The sequence below is a fragment of the Oenanthe melanoleuca genome, chromosome 14, assembly GCF_029582105.1.
Source record: "Oenanthe melanoleuca isolate GR-GAL-2019-014 chromosome 14, OMel1.0, whole genome shotgun sequence".
In the NCBI taxonomy this organism is placed as follows: domain Eukaryota; kingdom Metazoa; phylum Chordata; class Aves; order Passeriformes; family Muscicapidae; genus Oenanthe; species Oenanthe melanoleuca.
The window spans coordinates 6,568,351-6,587,325 of record NC_079348.1 but is presented as its reverse complement, the minus strand read 5'-3'; the positions used below and the strand labels follow the sequence as shown (position 1 = coordinate 6,587,325).

General features: G+C 38.1%; 1 protein-coding gene across 2 annotated transcripts in view; it reads right to left on the bottom strand.

Moving 5' to 3' along the window:
* USP22 (ubiquitin specific peptidase 22) overlaps nucleotides 1-18,975 on the bottom strand; it is a 92,422-nt gene that overhangs the window by 55,037 nt on the left and 18,410 nt on the right. For both annotated transcript variants that reach the window (XM_056503835.1, XM_056503834.1), the window contains exon 2: nucleotides 5,195-5,327. In XM_056503835.1, coding sequence (XP_056359810.1) covers nucleotides 5,195-5,327 — 133 coding nt within the window. The remainder of the gene's footprint in view (nucleotides 1-5,194; nucleotides 5,328-18,975) is intronic.

Sequence of the window (18,975 nt, the reverse complement as noted above, 5' to 3'; positions counted from 1 at the left end):
TACAAGAAAATAGCAATAAACCAGGACTGGTTCTGCTAGTTAAGTCTGTGTCACACTCTGCTTTCAGTTCATTCATCATCAATTTCCCTTTTTCCTGCCTCTTATGCACCATGATTCACATATTGATCCTTGCCACTTCTACCTCTAGTAATAATTTCCAAGGGGGCAAAATGTCTTTGCATGATCCAGACAAGTCAGGTTCAGTGTATTTCCTTTTTTTTTCCTGTGAAAATCAGTTGTGTTATCAAAAAAGGCATATTAATGTGACACAATCCATCCCTGACAGAACAGAACACTGTTTGTGTGCTGCCTTCCATTCACCTTCATCTCCTTAACAGAATTCTCTACACCATCACCAAGTAAAGCATTAGAACTCAACATCAAGAGGCTGGTAAAATGCCCAGATGACCTTTTCTACCACTTTCTGAGCCTGGATGTGAACAGAAAAACCAAATTGCTACTCTAGCACTGCAGTAAACTGTGCTGGGAACACCTTTCATTGTCCTTTCACATAGTGTGTAATGAAAATCTTTGCTGTTTAAAAAAAGAACTGGCAGAATCAACACTACAGTGAATACCTTCCAAATAAAATGAAAATTAAACAGCTTTTACTGTCATTCCTTTACAGAAGTGTTCTGTTTCTATATATTAAATTTCAGACAGATATGCACTAACAGCAGTAACCAGGTTTTTCCCCTTTTACCAACTTCAGTACAGAAACCAGCTTTCTATTATGTTTCCTCTGAACCAGATGAAAAAAAAAAAATCAGTTATTTGTTTTCTACAGGAAGTAGAAACTTTTTGAATTGCACCAAAAATCCGCAACTTAATCTATGAGCATTATTATCAGGCTCGCCCACCCAGTTCCTCTCACCACAAATGTATTTATTGGACTGAATTTTACATCAGCATATACTTAAAGAAAACAGTTCCTCAAGAAACAGTTTGTGATCTAATAAATAATGAATGTACTCTAACAGGACCAACCCCATCATGAACTGTTTGCCAGTGTCTCTAGAAATGGAATAATAGTTGAGTCTTCCAACTATTTCTTGCTTAATCTTTAAACCACTGAACCTCACTCCTGCTAATTCACCTCCCTCAATTCCTAACTACAGCATGAGGAATCAGAGCAGATCAAGGCTTCACCCAAAACCTGCATCAGAGGTGCTGTTTCAGAGACACTGTTCAGGTGGCAAAAGTGCATGTCTATTAGAGAGAGGCACAGCATGAGCATGGAAGAGTTGGCTGCTCAGCAGGGAGTTTAAATAAATAGTTCTATACTTTAGAGCTTTGATACCCTAACTGAACTGTCTAACTCAGAGTGGCCATCTGTAACAGACTGTCCTAAGCCCTACAGCAGTGGGTTTTTCTGCAGTTAAGAGTGTGCGTGGATTAAAAAAAAAACAACATTGTGTACAGGAAATATTCGCTCAGAAAGAATACTAAAACTTCATTTGTTGTCTGCCCAGGATTTTTCAGTCCAAATCAGGAAACTGATAAATCATCACTGCTACAGTTTTGAGATGAACTTTATAGTACCAACCTCTCTTCTCTTTTAGAGCTACTGCTCACAGACATCTTCCTGCTTCTGCTACTCTGGGACTAAGTTACTGTGTATTTTCCTTCATTGAGCAGCTGTAGAAAAGATAAGGAAGAAACCAACAATTTTTACAAGGATAGAATCCACCAGCAGATTCCCCAGGTGCTGAACCTGATTTGGAAGGATTATTTAGGAAGATGGCAGAATATGTTGATGGCACACATTCATTTAAGATAATCAAAATAGCTCCAGAAGGACTTCAAGTTACTTAGCAAATAGGCAATAGAACCAGGAGTGAAACTCTAGCCACTAGAGGGGCAGACAAGTAACAACAATCAGCAAAGAAGTTTTGGTGACCTTGAGTTTAACTCCCAAGTAACAACATCAGCTCTGTGCTGAACAGCAGGTTAAGAAGCACAAATCAGAAGTCATGGAAGTATTAACTAAGAATGCAAGTCATTAGCACAGAAAACTGCCTTAATCCAAAGGGCTGGCACCAGAAATGGACACATTAGAACTGGAGAAGTGAAGTATGATGATGACATTGAGAATCACACAAGAGTTTCAATAAGAAAAGTTTAAAATAGCACAGGTTCCTACAGGTGGGGAAAAGGAAACATCTGACAGGATCAACAATATGAAAAATCCCAGAAGATATCAGTAAGGATTTTGCTCTCACCATTTCACAGCTTCTCACAAGACACACAGAGCCCAGTGGGAATATCAGACTGTCCTGGAGATTGACTGAGAGAGACTGAGCAATGCAGAGATTAAAAAAGTAGCTCCTATAGCTGGATCTTACCTCACCTCTCTATCACCCACATCCACAACTCAAGGAATACATTAAATTAAATACAGCATTATTAATATACATTGAACAGGGAGGCAGATTCAAGAGCACAGGTATCACTGTAAAGTCAGATTCTGAGTGCCTGATTTCAATGGCTCAAGGAAGGAGAGATAGCAAGGGCTGGATTTAACACCACTCTGGAATATGATGCTGGAGCGTCCTGAAAGACACAGCAGAGAGCTGCAAACACATCCCTGCCATGCTCAGACAGCTGTTACAGCTGAAATCCATGGTATTTCTTACAACTGTGATTAAGTGTGCAGCTCCTGCCTGTCTCCATGGAGACTGATGTTGGCTCAGCAAAAAGTCACCAAGTGCTTTAAAATAATTCCTCTTCGTTTTGAAATTTCAAAGCACTTAACTTGTTTTTGCCTATCAGATGTTATTTTCCCAACTAAAACTGCAGAAGGAAAAGCAACCAAAAGCACTAGTAAAACTACAAAAATATTCTTAAAGCTCATTTCACATGCAGCTGGAAATTGAACACCAAAACATACATTAAAAAAAAGAGAGAGAAAGGAATCTCCAAAACTAGAAATCGAGCAGTCACTAGCACAATCTTCACACTATGTGTATTTGTGCACCAAGCAATTTATATTTAGCTGCAAAAGAATCCTTTTTGGGATGATTCAATAAAGTATTTTGTGCTTTGGCTTAATTAACTCCTGCCCTTTTTATCTAAAGGCTATTCCTTTTGGGAAGTACCTTATCTGACACGGTCTTAATTGTTTAGTGCCAGGACAATAACTACAACAGTCCTTAAGCAAGAGCATCTTTAACAATCTCCCTCCTCCATCCAGTTTTGGTTTTCTTTAAAGGAAACAAGCTAATTCACTACAGCAGACAACAGCAAATCCTTGTCCTTCCTTGCACAAAAAATAAATTGAATTTAAGCTTCCCAAACACATAAACAGCAGCTGAGAATGTGTGCAATTATAAAGCTTTTTTAAAAGGTTCCCCATAAATATAGTGAGTTTAGTGGTAAAAATATTACAGTGTTTGCAAAGTGTCCACAGATAAACAGGTAAATACTGTTGACAGTCTCAATTTAGCACAGTATTTTTTAAACCTTAAATGTGGCCATTAACTTGTATTAGCACAAAAGGTTGTTTTAATACACACACACACACATTCCCCTTTTACCAGAAATTCTTCATGTTTACCTCAAATAATTTGCACTTATATGTTGGTAAGGATTCCAAAATAATTTCAGCTAATGAATTGACTTTAAAAGCTCTTTGAGATCACACTCTGCAAAAAGCAATTAAAAGATGTCACACAGGTTGGTTTGATATTTTCAGTTTTTAAAGAATGGCTGAGGTTGGCAGGAACCTCTGAAGTCACTTTGTCCAGCCCCTGCTCCAGAAGGGCCATCCAGAACATCCAGGCTGCCCAGGCCCATTTCCAGAGAGATTCTGAATATATTTAGGGTTAGACCTTACACAACCTCTCAGGGCAACTTGTTCCAGTCCTCAGTCACACTCACAGTCGTGTGATAATCAGACAGAACCTCCTGTATTTCCCTTTGTCCTCCCTGTCTCTTGGACACCACTGGAAAGAGCCCAAGACACATTTTTAACCCCTCTTTCAGGTTTTTGTACCCATTCAAGAGGTTCCCCTGAGCCTCCCCAGTGAGCTCAGCAGCCCCAGGGTTCTTAGCCATACCATGATAGAATTTTCAGTACTATCTTCCAGTATTCTATTTTTCAAGACATTTACACTACTGAGCCTCATCTTTTTCTTTCTTGACACATATGGAGGAAGAAACTATAACAATCTGCTGGTTTAAATCATCTTTTCCATAAATAGTAAACTTACACACCCGTTTCTTAAGCACAGGAGTACACAGCACTGTTGGCCTTCTGGAGCTTCTCTGTCTTCATGGAAAATAAAGACAGTTTATTCCATAAGCACTTAAGATAAATTAAATTAGAGATGGTGGCCATGCTGGTCAAGAGGAAATTTATGACATGAAATTATGCCTTATTTTTTCCTGTTTCTTACATCACTTCACCAAGAATGTATTTTAATTTGGAGAAAAAACATCCATCCATTTTAAAACAGAATTTTAATTATAGAATTTAGATCAGGATTTCGCATTATAATTCAAAAATATTCTGAACTATAAGCAATAGGTAATTTGCTTTTGGCTTTTGGTTTTGAATGTGAAATAGCACCAGAACTGACAGAACAGAAATTGGTGGGCTTGAAATCAGCATTCTTTGAGACTGCTGAAGAAAAGGTACTCTATATGAATTAAACTCTTTTCTTACTACGTAGGTTACTGATCCCAGTAGAAACAATAAGCCAACAGAGAAAAATGAAGAAACGCCCCCTCTGCCCACAAACTTCAGCAATTTAAATAATTCTGATTGCTACTTGATTAGCCTTCTTTGTGATAGAAATTATGAGTGTTTTTCTCAGCAAGAAAAGAAGTGAACATGACCTCCTGAAAAAAAAATGTTTACTGAAATAAATATTCTAGCTCCAGACATCAAACCCACCATTTTTAACACTTAGGGGAAAAAACCACCAAAACTCTGCCTTCCTTTACATTTTTAGATATGACATTAATTCATAAATACCAAGATACTAAGGAAATTTTAAATTGTGAAGATAAACTTAACAGCAATGCAATGGAAGTTTAAGCACCAAGTTTAGAATAATGCCACTAGACTAACCCAAACCACAAATAAAATTATCTCTCTGCCTAATGAGGTAGAAAATATCACTTTACTGGCCTGGAAGGGACAGGGGTAACACAGAGGATGATGATGTACACCATCAGGATGAGAACTCACCTAAATTGTGTCGCTTTGTCTTCGCGTGCTCGTGAATATGTTTCTTTGTAAAACAGCCAAAGAAGACACAGTAGAGGCAAGAGTGGAGTCTGTTCAGATGGGCACCACACATGTGACAAATGCACGACTTTGCCTGAAACAGCAAAACAGACACAGATTGTGAGCGACAGAAACTCAAGCCCAGGTAACCGGGCGCAGCTCTCAGGCTGCTCCTCTCCTTCACTCGGTGCCTCTGGGATGCTGCAGAACAGCAGGGAACTGTTCTGTCCTCATGGGACAAAACCCCCAGCTGGACATAGCAGAGAAAACTCTTCCATTTGTCCAACAGATTCCCAAGTCCCACCAGGGAGCAGATCTCAGGATTCAGATGAACACCAGAACCCAGGGAAAGCCCTGCCCAGAAGGGAGATTAAGTGGTGAAGAGTTTGGGTGGTGGGACCATGGCAAGAATTCTTCTTTTTCACAGCACAACCTCCTTAATGCACTCAAAAGCTGTAAAATAACTTGAACATTAAAATGTGTGTGGGTATATGATATTTAATTTCTCTGCTGGGAGATTCTGCCAGATCCCCTCATTAGATTTTCTACATTAGTCCACAGAACAGTGGCATAATATCAAATCCATACCAGCCAGAGTTACAGAAGTTTCCTTTGCCATTCTGAGACTGGCTTTGAACCAGGAGCCAAAAGCAATGGGCTGAGCTATTCCCCAAAACTACCCAGGATGGGCAGGTCTGAGAAAAGTTGCCTTGATTCATTGGAAATTAATAAGCACATACCCCAGATATGACAGTCTATGATAGCAATACCTTAATAGCCTTAAGTGAGGCTTAAAGAGCAAAAAAAAAGTCATTGGAAGGTTAAATAGACTTTTTGACTCTTAATCATATTTGAAGCACTCTAAGCCAACAGCACACAAATCTATCTCTTAGCATTAAACTAAAGTACTTCAATAATTTTTTTTTAAATTACTCTGTCCAATAAGAAACTTAAGAGAGTTTTGAGCGTAAGTCTTTTGCTCAGCCACATTGAAAGTAATTTATGTTCAATACCATCTGATTGGAAGTTACAGACAGGAGAAATTCCTTGCAGTAAATTCATTTTTCATCTCAGAACTGCATTCAGACCTATGTCTGAACGCAACTGAACTTCTATAACAGCTCAGAGCTACAAAGAACACTTAGAGGTATGTCTGATTTTACAGCCTAATCTGAAAATACTAATTCTTTGCTTGTCAGTATAGAAAGACCCTCTTCTCTTCATACTAAAAAAAAAAAAAAATTGGGATTACTAAAATCCTAAGGTATCATCAAACCTAGGCAGTGCATTTCATCAAAAACAACCCACAAAATTCTTCAGTAATATTTGCCCAGTCTGCCACGACTTAAAATTACTGCTGAATAAATGATGCACAATCTTGTTCTCTAGTCTGGCATTTTTCTCTCAGAATACTTCTGGCTTTTTAAAAAAATCATCAAAGCAGATTGCAATATGTTGCACCATGTAATTTATTTTCAAGCTCCTACAAATTAAGACTTAAATTCTGAATCTCACATGTTGTGTATTCGAAGTTATCATAAGTTGTTAGGGAAAAATGTTGAATCGAACTCCACACACCTACAGAAAGAAATATTTTAAAAGTTGGGCCAAAAAAAATTCACCACCACCAGCACAATTTCCATCTTTAGAAAAATGCTGCAGAACTGTCAAACTATTGCCTAACGGCCGCTCGTTGGCTGCAAAAGCTAAATAGGATCAGCCTATCTGTTAAGATTGCTGCTATGACAACAACTCCAGCAACCAGCTATTTTACTGAGCCAGCTAAAAATAAGTCTTTTAGCATTAAATGTATTGTAAACACATGACATAACAAGCATGTAAAAGCTGGTCATTTTAGGCTAAAAGGCAGAAAATTAGTATCTTAAAGAGTTTTCATTGCAATGGAAGTTACGAGAAATTGAAGAATGTGTAAGAAATTTAGTGGTAAGCTGAAAGAGAAGTTCAATCTCCTCTTGAAAGGAAGCTATTCTATCCATATCCTCTATTTGTTCAGTATAGCTCAAGATGGCTTTTCAAAAGTTACAAGAAAACAAGGTTAAAAGACAGAGTGTGGGAAGAAATCAATATCAAAAACCATAGTGGCTATTCTTAACCAGATTAGCTGTCTCCTTTTCATCTGTCTGTGCTTTTAAACAATTTGCTAAGTTAAAACAAAGCTGCCACTCTTCTACCCCACCCCAAATAATCAAATTACTTTGTTTCATAATACTCCCACCCCTGCTCACATCTCTTGAGGCTACAGTCTAAGATGAAACAGAATACTGCAAATGAGTAATGAGAATCAGTCGGATCCATACAGTCACCAGCTTGTTTTAAAACAGGATTCAACTTTTTAAAAAAGCAAGTTAGGTCTTGTTTAGAGTCTGAATACTTTAGGGAACTCAACCAGGATTTCAGCTACAGAATCAACCTGTCACCTGTATTTCTCCAAGATACAGGAACATCCCTTCCTTACCCAATACAGTTTTCCCCTTCCTTCACACCCTCTCCTATTATTATTCTGCTTGTTCCTCGTTGTATTCTGCTCCCTCCCTGCATTATCCTCATCCTCAAGAACCCCACTTTCCATCTTTCACTCCATTCTCTCCCCCCACCATACACAATCCCTCATCTTATGTCCCCAGTCAGTCTTCCTTTAATCCATACTGAACCTCTGTCCCCTTTATTTTTGCTCTGATACTCCAGCAAACCAGGCACAGAAACCAGAAGAGGCCTTGGAACATTTTCCTTCTGGAAGATTATAATCACTTTTTTAAATGATAGGAAAGAATGGTCCTGCACAATATAAATGGTGTATGCACACAGAAAGAGTTACTGATAGTTCTGACAGCATCTCAGCTCCCTCTGCAGTGTTTCATCCTCTACTGATCTCCTGTATTGCTGCCAGGGCTGGGGGAACTCACAGACCCAGACCCCAGAAATGGTTTTGTACCCTCTGAGGTTTAGCCCAGCAAAAGAGAGTGTGATTATTAGTGCATGACACACACAGGGGAGCTGGCTGTGATCACCTGAAAGACAAGTCACCAGTGCACCTATAAAACTGCTCTCAATGCTGTGAACAGTCATGATATAAAATGAGTTAAAAAAGAAAGCAGCAGGCATCACTAGGTCAAAACCTAGAGTGCTGACACTCCAAATCTTCCCAAACTGTCAGACCAGCTTATTACTAGTTTACCATCCAACCATCAGAACTGCAGTGGAGAAAATGAACACACCCACTGATGTTCTGCCCTTGCACTTTCCAGTACAGCAGCTCATGCTCTGCTGTCCTGGGCCAGCTCAGGCTCCACCTAAAGCAAGAAGGTCACACAGGGCAGGAGCATCAGCTGTTCTAAAAACCCACAGACCTGCTTCAACTTCATGCAATAGTGGCTCCTCAAATCAACGAATGGCAATGGAAATGGAAATAAACTATCCCTACAAAGCCAATAGTGCAGAGAAAGCAGGAGGCATCCAGTGACCTGAGCTATTACAAACTCTCCTTCTGTACCTGCAGCTATTTCAGAAATAGCTTTTGAAGCACAATTTTTATTTAAGTAATCAAAAGTTATTTATTTAACTATATCATAAGAAGAAAACATCTTTTTAGAAGTTTTCCACTGTGGTACTTAGAAGTCTTACCTCTTATGCTCACACTAAATATATCAAAGCACTTTGAGAACAGAAAGGTTTTTAGCTACAAGCTTATAAGCCAAAGACCCCCTACCTTTCACAGTCTGCAAAATAAATCCACCATAAAGGTACAGGGGACAAGATGATCAAGGTAACATTAACAAAACAGTGGGAGGCTTGGGAGGTTAAAAGATCATGAGGAAGGAGTTGCCACCCTGTATGTGTTCAAAAGTAACTCAAAGAAGTAGATTCTTAAGGCAGTCTTAAAGCAAACACCAGTTATAAATCCTTGCAATGTTTGTTCAGGTACAAATTTGTAGCATTAGGAAAGTAAAAGCTTCCCAAACAAATCTACTTTATTTCCACACCTTTTAATATAAGTCTTTTGTGTAAAACAGATATAAAGTTTAGAGACATCAGAAAAAAAGAGCAAGTATTTAATTTTCTAACATGTTATAATCATTACTAGAAATTCTTGGTGGGTATGCTTCATTGTCCAGCCCAAACCTTCTTCAGAAATAACGTTATTCTCAATCTGCACATATTAAGTTGTTTGTTTGGCAGCTCTACATCTGCCTACCTAAAGAACACATGTGGGAAATTCTCCATGCCTATGTTTGCCACCATACCTGCTTTGTTCCCCAGGAGCAGTTTTTGTGCTCCAGAAGTGTTACCTCGGCTCTGCCAAACTATTCCTTACAAGGCTGTGCTTCAGAGGATTTGAAAAAAGGTGAAAGCAACACTTGTGCACAGCCTTAGGAATCTGTGACAGTTCCTTCAATAAAACTCTGCTTTCTTGAATTCTTAATCCTTTACAGATACGTGAACAAAAGTGAAGAGACTGATTTAAGGTTTGCAATGTTCATTACCTTAACAGCAGAACAGGGGAAAGAAGAAAAAAAAACAACCTAAACCAGGAAAGTCAAAGACCTTAGACTAAAATTTTTTTTATTTGAAGTGCAAGTGCCTTTACTGGGCCACAGATCAAGAACTAAAGAAAAATTTAAACATTTCCTCACAAATTCAGCGTTCCAGGCCTTAATATTCACTTTTAGGAACAGTCAATCGTCTCTGGGAATTTTTGTCTATTCTACTCCCCTTGCTATGTTTAGATCACAGCCTGGACACAGAGTTTTATTTTTATTCTTATTCATTCATCTTGCAACCAATTCTCTTCCAGATCTAAAGCAGCCACAGCAGCTCATGTTGAGTGATGAACAGTGTGCTTCCCTTGGCCTATTTTTTGAAAGGAAAAAAGGACAAAGAATCACAAAAGGCCAAGGAACCAACCACTGCTTCTCTCCTTGCTGAAGATGGAGCCACTGTGGCTATTCCAGCAGTGGAGCTTCTTCTGCCCTGTGGGAGGACAGAGGCAGTACTAAAGAGCATTTATTACTCTCGAGTACTCTCCACCTCAAGAGCAACAAAAATGGGTCAAATCTGCCTTACAACAATTCTGTCACTCCTTAGTCTGTATTTACTCCCAGACTCCCTGTGCTGTGTTCCTAACACCAGTCTGTCACAAATCCATCAGCCACCAGTACAGGGGCTGGGACATTTCGGAAATTTAAATAATTAAAACTTCAAAGCCATGTTCTTAGAGTTGAAGAGACAAAAGAGGGAATTGATTATACAGTTCTCCATGATATGGCATATAAATCACTCCTCCACATGCTGATAGGATGATTCAGTTACTGTGAGTCAGTGCACTGCTCTGACACATCAGCTTTAAATAATTAAAAAAATCAACTTAAGTATTGTTCACTCACTTCCTGCAACCAAGTCTTAATTATGATATTGTCCAATTAGAAATGTCGATTTTGTTTTTAAAAGAACAGGCCATCAATATTACAAATTTTATTTTCAGACCACTGAGGTCAGGGGAACCTGTAAAGGTTTATTTGTACAAGCCAAACTGTGCACTAGTTACAGAGTTTTTGAGTTTGGTAAGTACTCAGAAAAATCACAGGTAACTTCATAAACTGGGTTATTCTAAATGTTTGTTTAGATAGCAGCAAAACAAACAAACAAACAAACAAAAAAAAAAAAAAAAAAAAAAAAAAAAAGGCAGAGGAGATGTCTACACAGCTCTCCCAGACTGAACAGGACACTTGGCTCTGACCATCTGCTTGAAGTTTGAAGACAACAACATCACAATTTATAATTAAAGATGAAATGGCCTAAGCTGTTAAATAACATCACAGTTCTCAAATGGAGTGTAAATAAAAATATACCATTATAACCATGTGAGCAGCTTGCTGCTGATTCCAGTGAGTCCTACTTCTGTCTGTAACTGAAAAAACTGTGGAAGAGAAAAAGGAAAGCACTGAACATGCTAGAAAGCAACCTGAGGAAACTTTTTCCCCTTTCATCTGATAGGATTATATGCATGGACAATACTCGAAAGAAATACAACACATATTTCTGAATTCACTCTGAAATGAAGACATGTTAAATGAGAACCATGTTGTAGCCAAAGTCTATCCAAGTTACAAAAACATGACTTTGGTTCAAGGGCTCTCATCAAGAGAACACTGCAAGTCAATCTACAACTACATACCTCAGATGGGGCGAATCAGAACTGAGTAGGTATCATTAATTCTACATATGGATTTTCTCCTGCTCTCCTTATTCTGATGATGTATCGCTTCAAGTAATGGATATTGAATCTCTGTGCTTTTTAAAACTTTTTCCATTTTTGGTTTTACACATATTCTGCAACAGGTTCAAGGCTGACATGAAACTTGGGAAGAAAAGAAGAGTTGTGCAATTTAAAAGACAGCATGAGCTAGAGGAAAAAAATGTAATTCTGCTTTTCCTTTACACAGTCATAGTAGTAAAAAGTTGTATTTCAACAAGAACAAAGCAATTCTCTGGAACTCAAATGACTATGCTGAAATTGCTTCTTTGCTTCTCCTTTGGTAGGTGCTCATCCTCTCCACCAGCATTTACAAACCTGAATGATTCCTCAAGTACTCTATAAAAGATGCAGTTAACAGCCTATTATATTTTTAAACCATTTAAATAATGGACCTTATTCAAATTAAAACACGTCCTTCTACAGTAAGATTCTTTTAACAGTGGGAAGTCTATTTGCCTAGTGAAAACACATAAGCTTCTTAAGGTTCAAACGCAAGGCTCTTTCCCTGGATATATACATTGCATGGATACATTCTGTGTGTTGATTTTTATCTATTTCCTGCAATGCACCACTGCAGCAGCAAATTCCACACGAGAACAAGGGGCTTGCCAAGACCGCAGTAGTGTGTGCTCAGATGGAGTGCAAAATCTATTCCTTCCCCTCACCCATTCCCCCACGTCAGCAAATCGTGGAAATGTTTTTAAATGTCCTATTAGGTAACTTATTGATCTCTTCTGTGGGCACGTGACTGGGGAAGCAATTCAAGGAATAAGCTAAACAGCCAAACCTGCCTGATGCTATGCAGAGTCTTATTAAAACCTGCCCAGGCTGCAGAGATTACATTTTGTCCTCTGTAAAACTAAGAAATGGGATTCTTCCTATGAAAACAGGAATGCTCTTGGGAAGTTTGTCACAGTATTTCAATGGGAGCACTCTAAGATAGCATCCTTTCAGAAAGGAAAAAAAAAATCTTCAGGATTGAAGCCCTAACAACTCCTACAGGCTCATTTGGAAAAGCACACATATTCCAGCTATCTTTTCTTTAACTACTCTATGATAGCCATAAAAATACAGGCACTTAATTAGTCCAGATCAAAGTCACAGCAATTCTGCTGGTAGGAAAGATGGATGGGATGATGCTACAGCACAGATTCTCCATAGTGTGACTTATTTGTGGGATAAATATGGCAAAAAAAGATTAACAGTAGAAAATGAGCAGCAGTAGAATGACAGAGAGCATCTAGTAGTGACTGATTGATCTTTAAGGTCCCTTCCAACTCAAGTCATTCTGTGATTTTAAAAACCCCAAGGCCACATTGAATAGGGTACATCTATTGCTGATTTGTCAAGACTTATTTAAGTTTTTCTATATGACATACATATGAAATTAGAAATTCTGCTTGTCTAGTTCCACTTATGATTTTAAGAAGTCACCATCTGAATATTTATGTTCAGGAATACTCCAAGCCAACCTACATGTTACTGCTGAGGAACAGCCAGAGAATGAAAGCAAATTCTCAATGTGCTTGCACAGAAAATGTTTTATATCCAGTAAGCTCAATCTCACTGTTTCCTTACACCTCAATACAAAACAAATTAATAATTCATGTTACTAGAGCTAAGTAAGAGGTCTTTAATTCACTTTTGTGCAAACTTTTATGCAAATTTGCAAGCCTAAAGTTATGGAGATAAGACAGAGGTAGTCAGAATTGCAATTCACCCTTTAGAGGACAAGATTTAGACAGATGGATATTCTGAACTCGAAAAACAGGCAGGTCAGCATAGAAAAAAACATTATTAAAGCAGTATGAGCATAAAATATGTTCTGGAAGAAAAAAAGAACTTAGATTTCTCAAAGTAAAACTGGTAACATGAATGAAAGCATCTTCAGAAAAACAGCCGGGAAAGAAGTAGTCTCATGACAGGGATTTACTCCTTTATTCATTTAAAGAGTCTGCAAATTGCTGCAGTCCCACAATAATATAATAAACATTAATCACAAAGTATGTAGGAAGGTGGGCAATAGATTCTTAGCAGAGAGCTTCTGTCTTTTTCCATACAGTGCACAGCCAACTATGTTCTAACACTTCGTGATGTATTTAGAACATTAACTTGTTTTGCAAAATATGTGCATTTTATCCTCCTCCCAAAGGAAAGAACTGGGAGGAAGGTGCTGGTAAAGTGTGACTGCCTCTCAAGATCAGGGCACAGGGAATTCTACCTTCTGTGCTTAAGGGAGGGCTCTAGGAAGGGGTGCTTCCCACACAGAGAAATTTGGAATCGCATATATGGAACCAAGAAGCAACAAAAATGTCATCCAACATGCCCCACTGGTATCAGGACTGTTAAAGACACCACTTGGTTATTATGTATTTTAAGAAGGTTTCAGTTATAGGAAGAGTGTAGGATGACAACCTCACAGAAGCAGGTCTGGATTCTTTCCTCACTGCAGTTGGTTGATTACATCTAAAGAGATCTTCTCTGATTTTTTTTCCCCAGCAATAAATGAACACTCAACAACACTTTGTTTGTTTGTTTTCTTAATCTACCAATCATGACTATTAAGTAAAAATCCATATATTTCCTTATCACAGCTGCCTGTAGGCCATTAATAGATTAGTTATATATTAGTGTCACTGCTTAGTTCAGACAACCTAAACTGACAGACTTCTGAATTGAGATTTTTTTAAACAGAGCACACAGAAATTCGTGATATTTTGCATAGTCGTCTGTAAATTACTAAAAGGAGTGCTACAAAGAAAAAAAAAAGGTGTTCTTTTTCTTTTAAAAAAGGTCTATCCTTTTTTAACAGTGCAAATGCAATTTTCTGTGTCTTTCTGAGGTGTCATCCTCAGTAATTTTGACTCCAAAAAACTTACCACGATTCTGATCAGTCACAGTTTAATAAATATGAGGCAAACCTGTAAGAGAATGGAGTTGACATCCAGGCCCTAAATCTGTCCACTGACATTTGTGTAAAGACCAAAACAAAAAAAAAAAAAACAATCTAGATCTTCACAGAAATGCAATTCTTCAAAAAGCAGCAAAAAAGGAAAAAAAAACAACAAAAAACAAACAAACAAAAACAACAACCAACGGCAAAGAGATTCGAACTTTCACCCCAACCCAGCTCACACAGCTGTCTATAAGGACCAGGAGAACATTTGTGTGCAGGTCAGATGCCACTGACCCTCACAGCAACAGAAGAAGTTCCTGCTCAGAGCAGCTTTGAGCTATGTGAAGTCATTAGAAGAAAAAAACCTGCCCTTATTTCTGTGAGAATAAATACACAAACTAGGTTACTAAGATATTTTGTTGTTGTTGGTTTTATTATTGTTGTTATGTTTTGGGGTTTTTTTATTTAACTTCCAAGCAGCTGCTCCATCATACTAAAAAAGCTCCACTGAAACTAACAGCCAAGCAGGAATTGGCCAGAGCTTTGTATATTTGACTAGTACTATATGAAAAATGTTCATATTCAGCTCAAAGTCAGAACAAAAACATTATTTTCCACAAATTCACGGAGAACAAACTTGCACAACAATTCCAGTGTCACTGCTGTAGACTTGTAAACAATGATTCATGAGCATTTTGAAACAGACTTTCTATTTCATGTTTTACCTTCTAACATTTCTCCTGTTCATTCATAATTTGGATCAAATTGGAAAGATCTGGCTGAATTTCAGAGCATTTGAACACTTCTTATCAACTCAAGGTAGCTGCAAGACTGCAGCAACCCTGGAAGTTAACCCATCAGGAGACTCCAGCAAAGTGCTACATGTTGATGACATTCATCACCACCTACAGCAAAAGATACCAAGATTTGACAAGAACATTTTGTGCTGACCAGCCAGGCCCCACTCTCTTCACTCATCTTCTGAGAGGAAGTGCTAAACCCTTAACTCAACATAGACATTCCCTCCAACAAAGACTGATCCCTTCAGCTTAGCCCCATTCACATCCCACCAGTATTATTTCCACATCTTTCTTTTTAGTAGGCTGCTTGGTTATACAATGCTGCCCATTGAAAGCAAAAATTAGTAGATTATAGTGTTGGGTTTCATTTATGGACATTGTGCTTGGTTTGTCATTTAATGTAAAAAGTGTTAGTTTCATTTAAAGCATGGCTATAAAAATTAGTTAAGACAAAACAAATGCAGACTGCAGCAGCCAGCTGGGCTCAGTGGCTAGGAAAGCTTATTAGGCAAAGCACATGCTTTTAGCTAGAACACACCTCTGCATTCCAAAAAGAAATCCCAGCAGGACAGCAAGCTTTCGCAACACCAGGATAAGAAAAGCAAGCAGAAAAACTCCCAGGCTGTTAATTGCAGTCAAAGTCTATTTCATAATATCAACAACAGATCTTTCTCCCTATTTTCCTGCCTCTTTGAAGGATGGAATAAACAGAACCCAAAGCACCTCCACTTTTTGCCATTTGATATGCCATGTTTTACAGACAAGCCTGTCTCTGCTGTTCTGAAGAAAGGGGGTGGAAGGGCTGCAGAAGAAAGGGTCAAAATACAATTAAAAAGTGCAGGAAGTAAAGCAAACCTTCCTTCCTTGATTTAAAGCATGAATACATAACGTGGGTGTTAGACAACCTGTCTGTGTAAACACAAGTTTCTTTCTAAATTGATTAGGTTGCATGAAATTCTGAAGCTTCTATTAAAATAGGAAAGATGGAAATGGAAGATGATATTTCAGTTAAAGTGCTGCCCAGTCCTGGCGAGTAAAAAAATCCATCTGCCTTTATGCTACTAAATACATCAAATCCTGTGTCTTCAGGAATGAGGGAAAAGTACAAAAAAAACCCCAAACAAACCAGAAAGCAGAACAACTCCTTAATACTGTACCCCATAAAAGACTCATCTTACAGAGCAACTGGGAGCTCCAAGAACCATGTCTGGCAACCAACTCCAAGCAGTTGTTAGTGATCTTTCCAAAGGGGCACAGCTTTAAACCTAAAATTATTGAAAATCTGAACTCAACTTTAAAAAATCCTAAAACTATTCCAGCTCCTGAAACCATTCAGAGTTCTGCAGAACAGGAACCATCAAGACAGAACACTTTAGACACAATGCCACCTCTTCATTCCACAGTGCATCCTTCTGACAGCACTTCAGAACTTGTAATATGCACATTGCCTCACATTCTCACAAAATGCTCTTTAAATCAGAATATGAGAACTCAAGTTACAAGACAGCAAAGCAAAATGTTTAAAGATGTCAAAGAATATCTTGAAACTACATCCAAACCAAAAATGCTTATAAAGCTTAGAGACAAAGACCTGATTTAAAAAAAAAAAAAAAACACAAAAGGGTTCACCTTCAGCATGTTTAACGCCTGCCCTTACACAAGCCAGGTCAGTGAAGTATTCAAACACAACCCTCTCACCTTCCAGGTGCTCTACAAGCCCTCATGTCTGTGCCCTGTAAGCAAGAAGTAATATGCTACATAAAACATAACATTTCCACCTCTTTTTTTGTGAAGACATTAAGGTTTCTGTTAGAGATTTAATTTTGTCCACTGCCAGAGAGCTAGAACAGTACTTAGATGCAAAAAACACTTTGCCTGTCAAAGTTAGCAAATTAATCCAGTTATTCTTTCATTAATTACACAGAAATTAAGGATGCAGAGAAAAGATTCTCTAAGAGAGGCGAGATTTTTCAGAAACCTTACAGGCAACTTTAAGTGGTTTTCATCAGTCCTGCAAATCCCTTCCCTGGTACTTCTTCCTCAGTAATGAAATAATTGAAAATAACGTGCCAAAAGACTTAATCAGAGCAGGATTTCCTGACATCCCATTTCTGATAATCAAGTGATGGCAGTGGTAAGTGATGAGGGAAATGAGGGGACAGTGATACCTACATGTTTAACCCAAAATCTGCACTAGGACTTTCCAGTTCATCATTCCCATGGAGAAAAGACTTATCAGATCTATTAATATTCCACATGACCCTTTGAACAAGTGTTTGCACAGCAAATTCATCACTGCAGTTCTGCTAGAGACAAGTCAACTAACAATACTAAAAAGCAACAAGGAGAAAAAAATCCACATAGTGGACATGTCAGGAATACTATAAAGAGGGAAAATAGAACTCCACTCAATGTGACAAATTCTTAGATCAAAACTGTTTCAGCCCACTCAGTTCCTTTTTCTTTCACTGGGTCTTGGGAAACTGCATTTTGGAAAGAACTAATCTTCCTTCTCAAATGAAAATACAGTTTATGTACATACACACACACATGTATAATGTGTTTAAAAGTGTAACCATTCTACTTAGAAGAAAGCAAACAAAATTTGAATCTTTATTCGTTGCAAAGATGGTTTCAGAACACAATTTATATACTCTTAACATTCAGCAAATACCAAGTACCAGGAACACACTGCAATTTCAATTAAAAATACCTTAACAAGAATTGCCTGTATAATGGGAAAATACATAGGTTTTTGTAGAGGCTGTGATCTATTTACATCTATTTATATTAATGCCATGGATATTCAGCAGTTCACATTGCATCCTTGGACAGAAGAAGATTCTCTAAGAGCTGAGACCTTTAAGAAGAGAAAAATGCAGAAAGAGAAACCATAAGCCATCACTGGAACACATGCACCTGACAAATCAGGAGCACGTGGCATTTCAGGAGTAACAGTGCCTGCAAAAGATGCTTGAAAGAAGAGAAGTCAGTCTGTTTATGCATTCCAGGTGATTGCCAGCAACTCCTCATGCACGTGGCACTGATTCATTCAGACACGACAGTCAGAACTACAGTTCTGTCACATTTGTCAAGCAGAAAAAGACATAACTTAGATTTTACCTGACAATAGCAAATACTGAGCCCACAGCACATCCATTAACACTAATAATTAAGATAAGTAGTGTTTCATTTAGCAAAAGGGCATCTGTACAGCAAAGCTGCAGACAGCTTCTAAAAAAGAATTACTCAGATATAATTTAGAGCTTATTTTATCAGAAGAGTGTGAGGGCACTTGGCACACATGCACTTTTGTGCAAAGCAGAACACAGAAAACTTCAGTTGTATAAATGTAATAATGAGATTTAAGTAATTTCTCTGGAAAGGAAAAAATCACGTATCTAAAGACTCCCAGCTAGAAAAAAAGACACTAATGAAAATTGGAACACACACTGGTGAAACAAATTGCTTTTTACCTCATTTTGCAAACTAAATTCATCTTTTAATCATAGAATAAGACAACAAACACCGACAGCCAAACATATCCAAAGAAATTACAAAAAAGGATAAAGGGAAAAAACATCATGCATATGGTCTAGCTCTGCTGCTCTGACAAAACACAGCAGACCTTGAAGCCTCTTTAATGGATTGTTAAATTAGTGAACCTGAGGATTAAAAAGGCAGAGAAAGAACAGATTCTGTACTATACAGGATACCACACACCTTGAAGCATCTCCTATTACCATTCTCCACTTTTCCTGCCCAAGGTTAA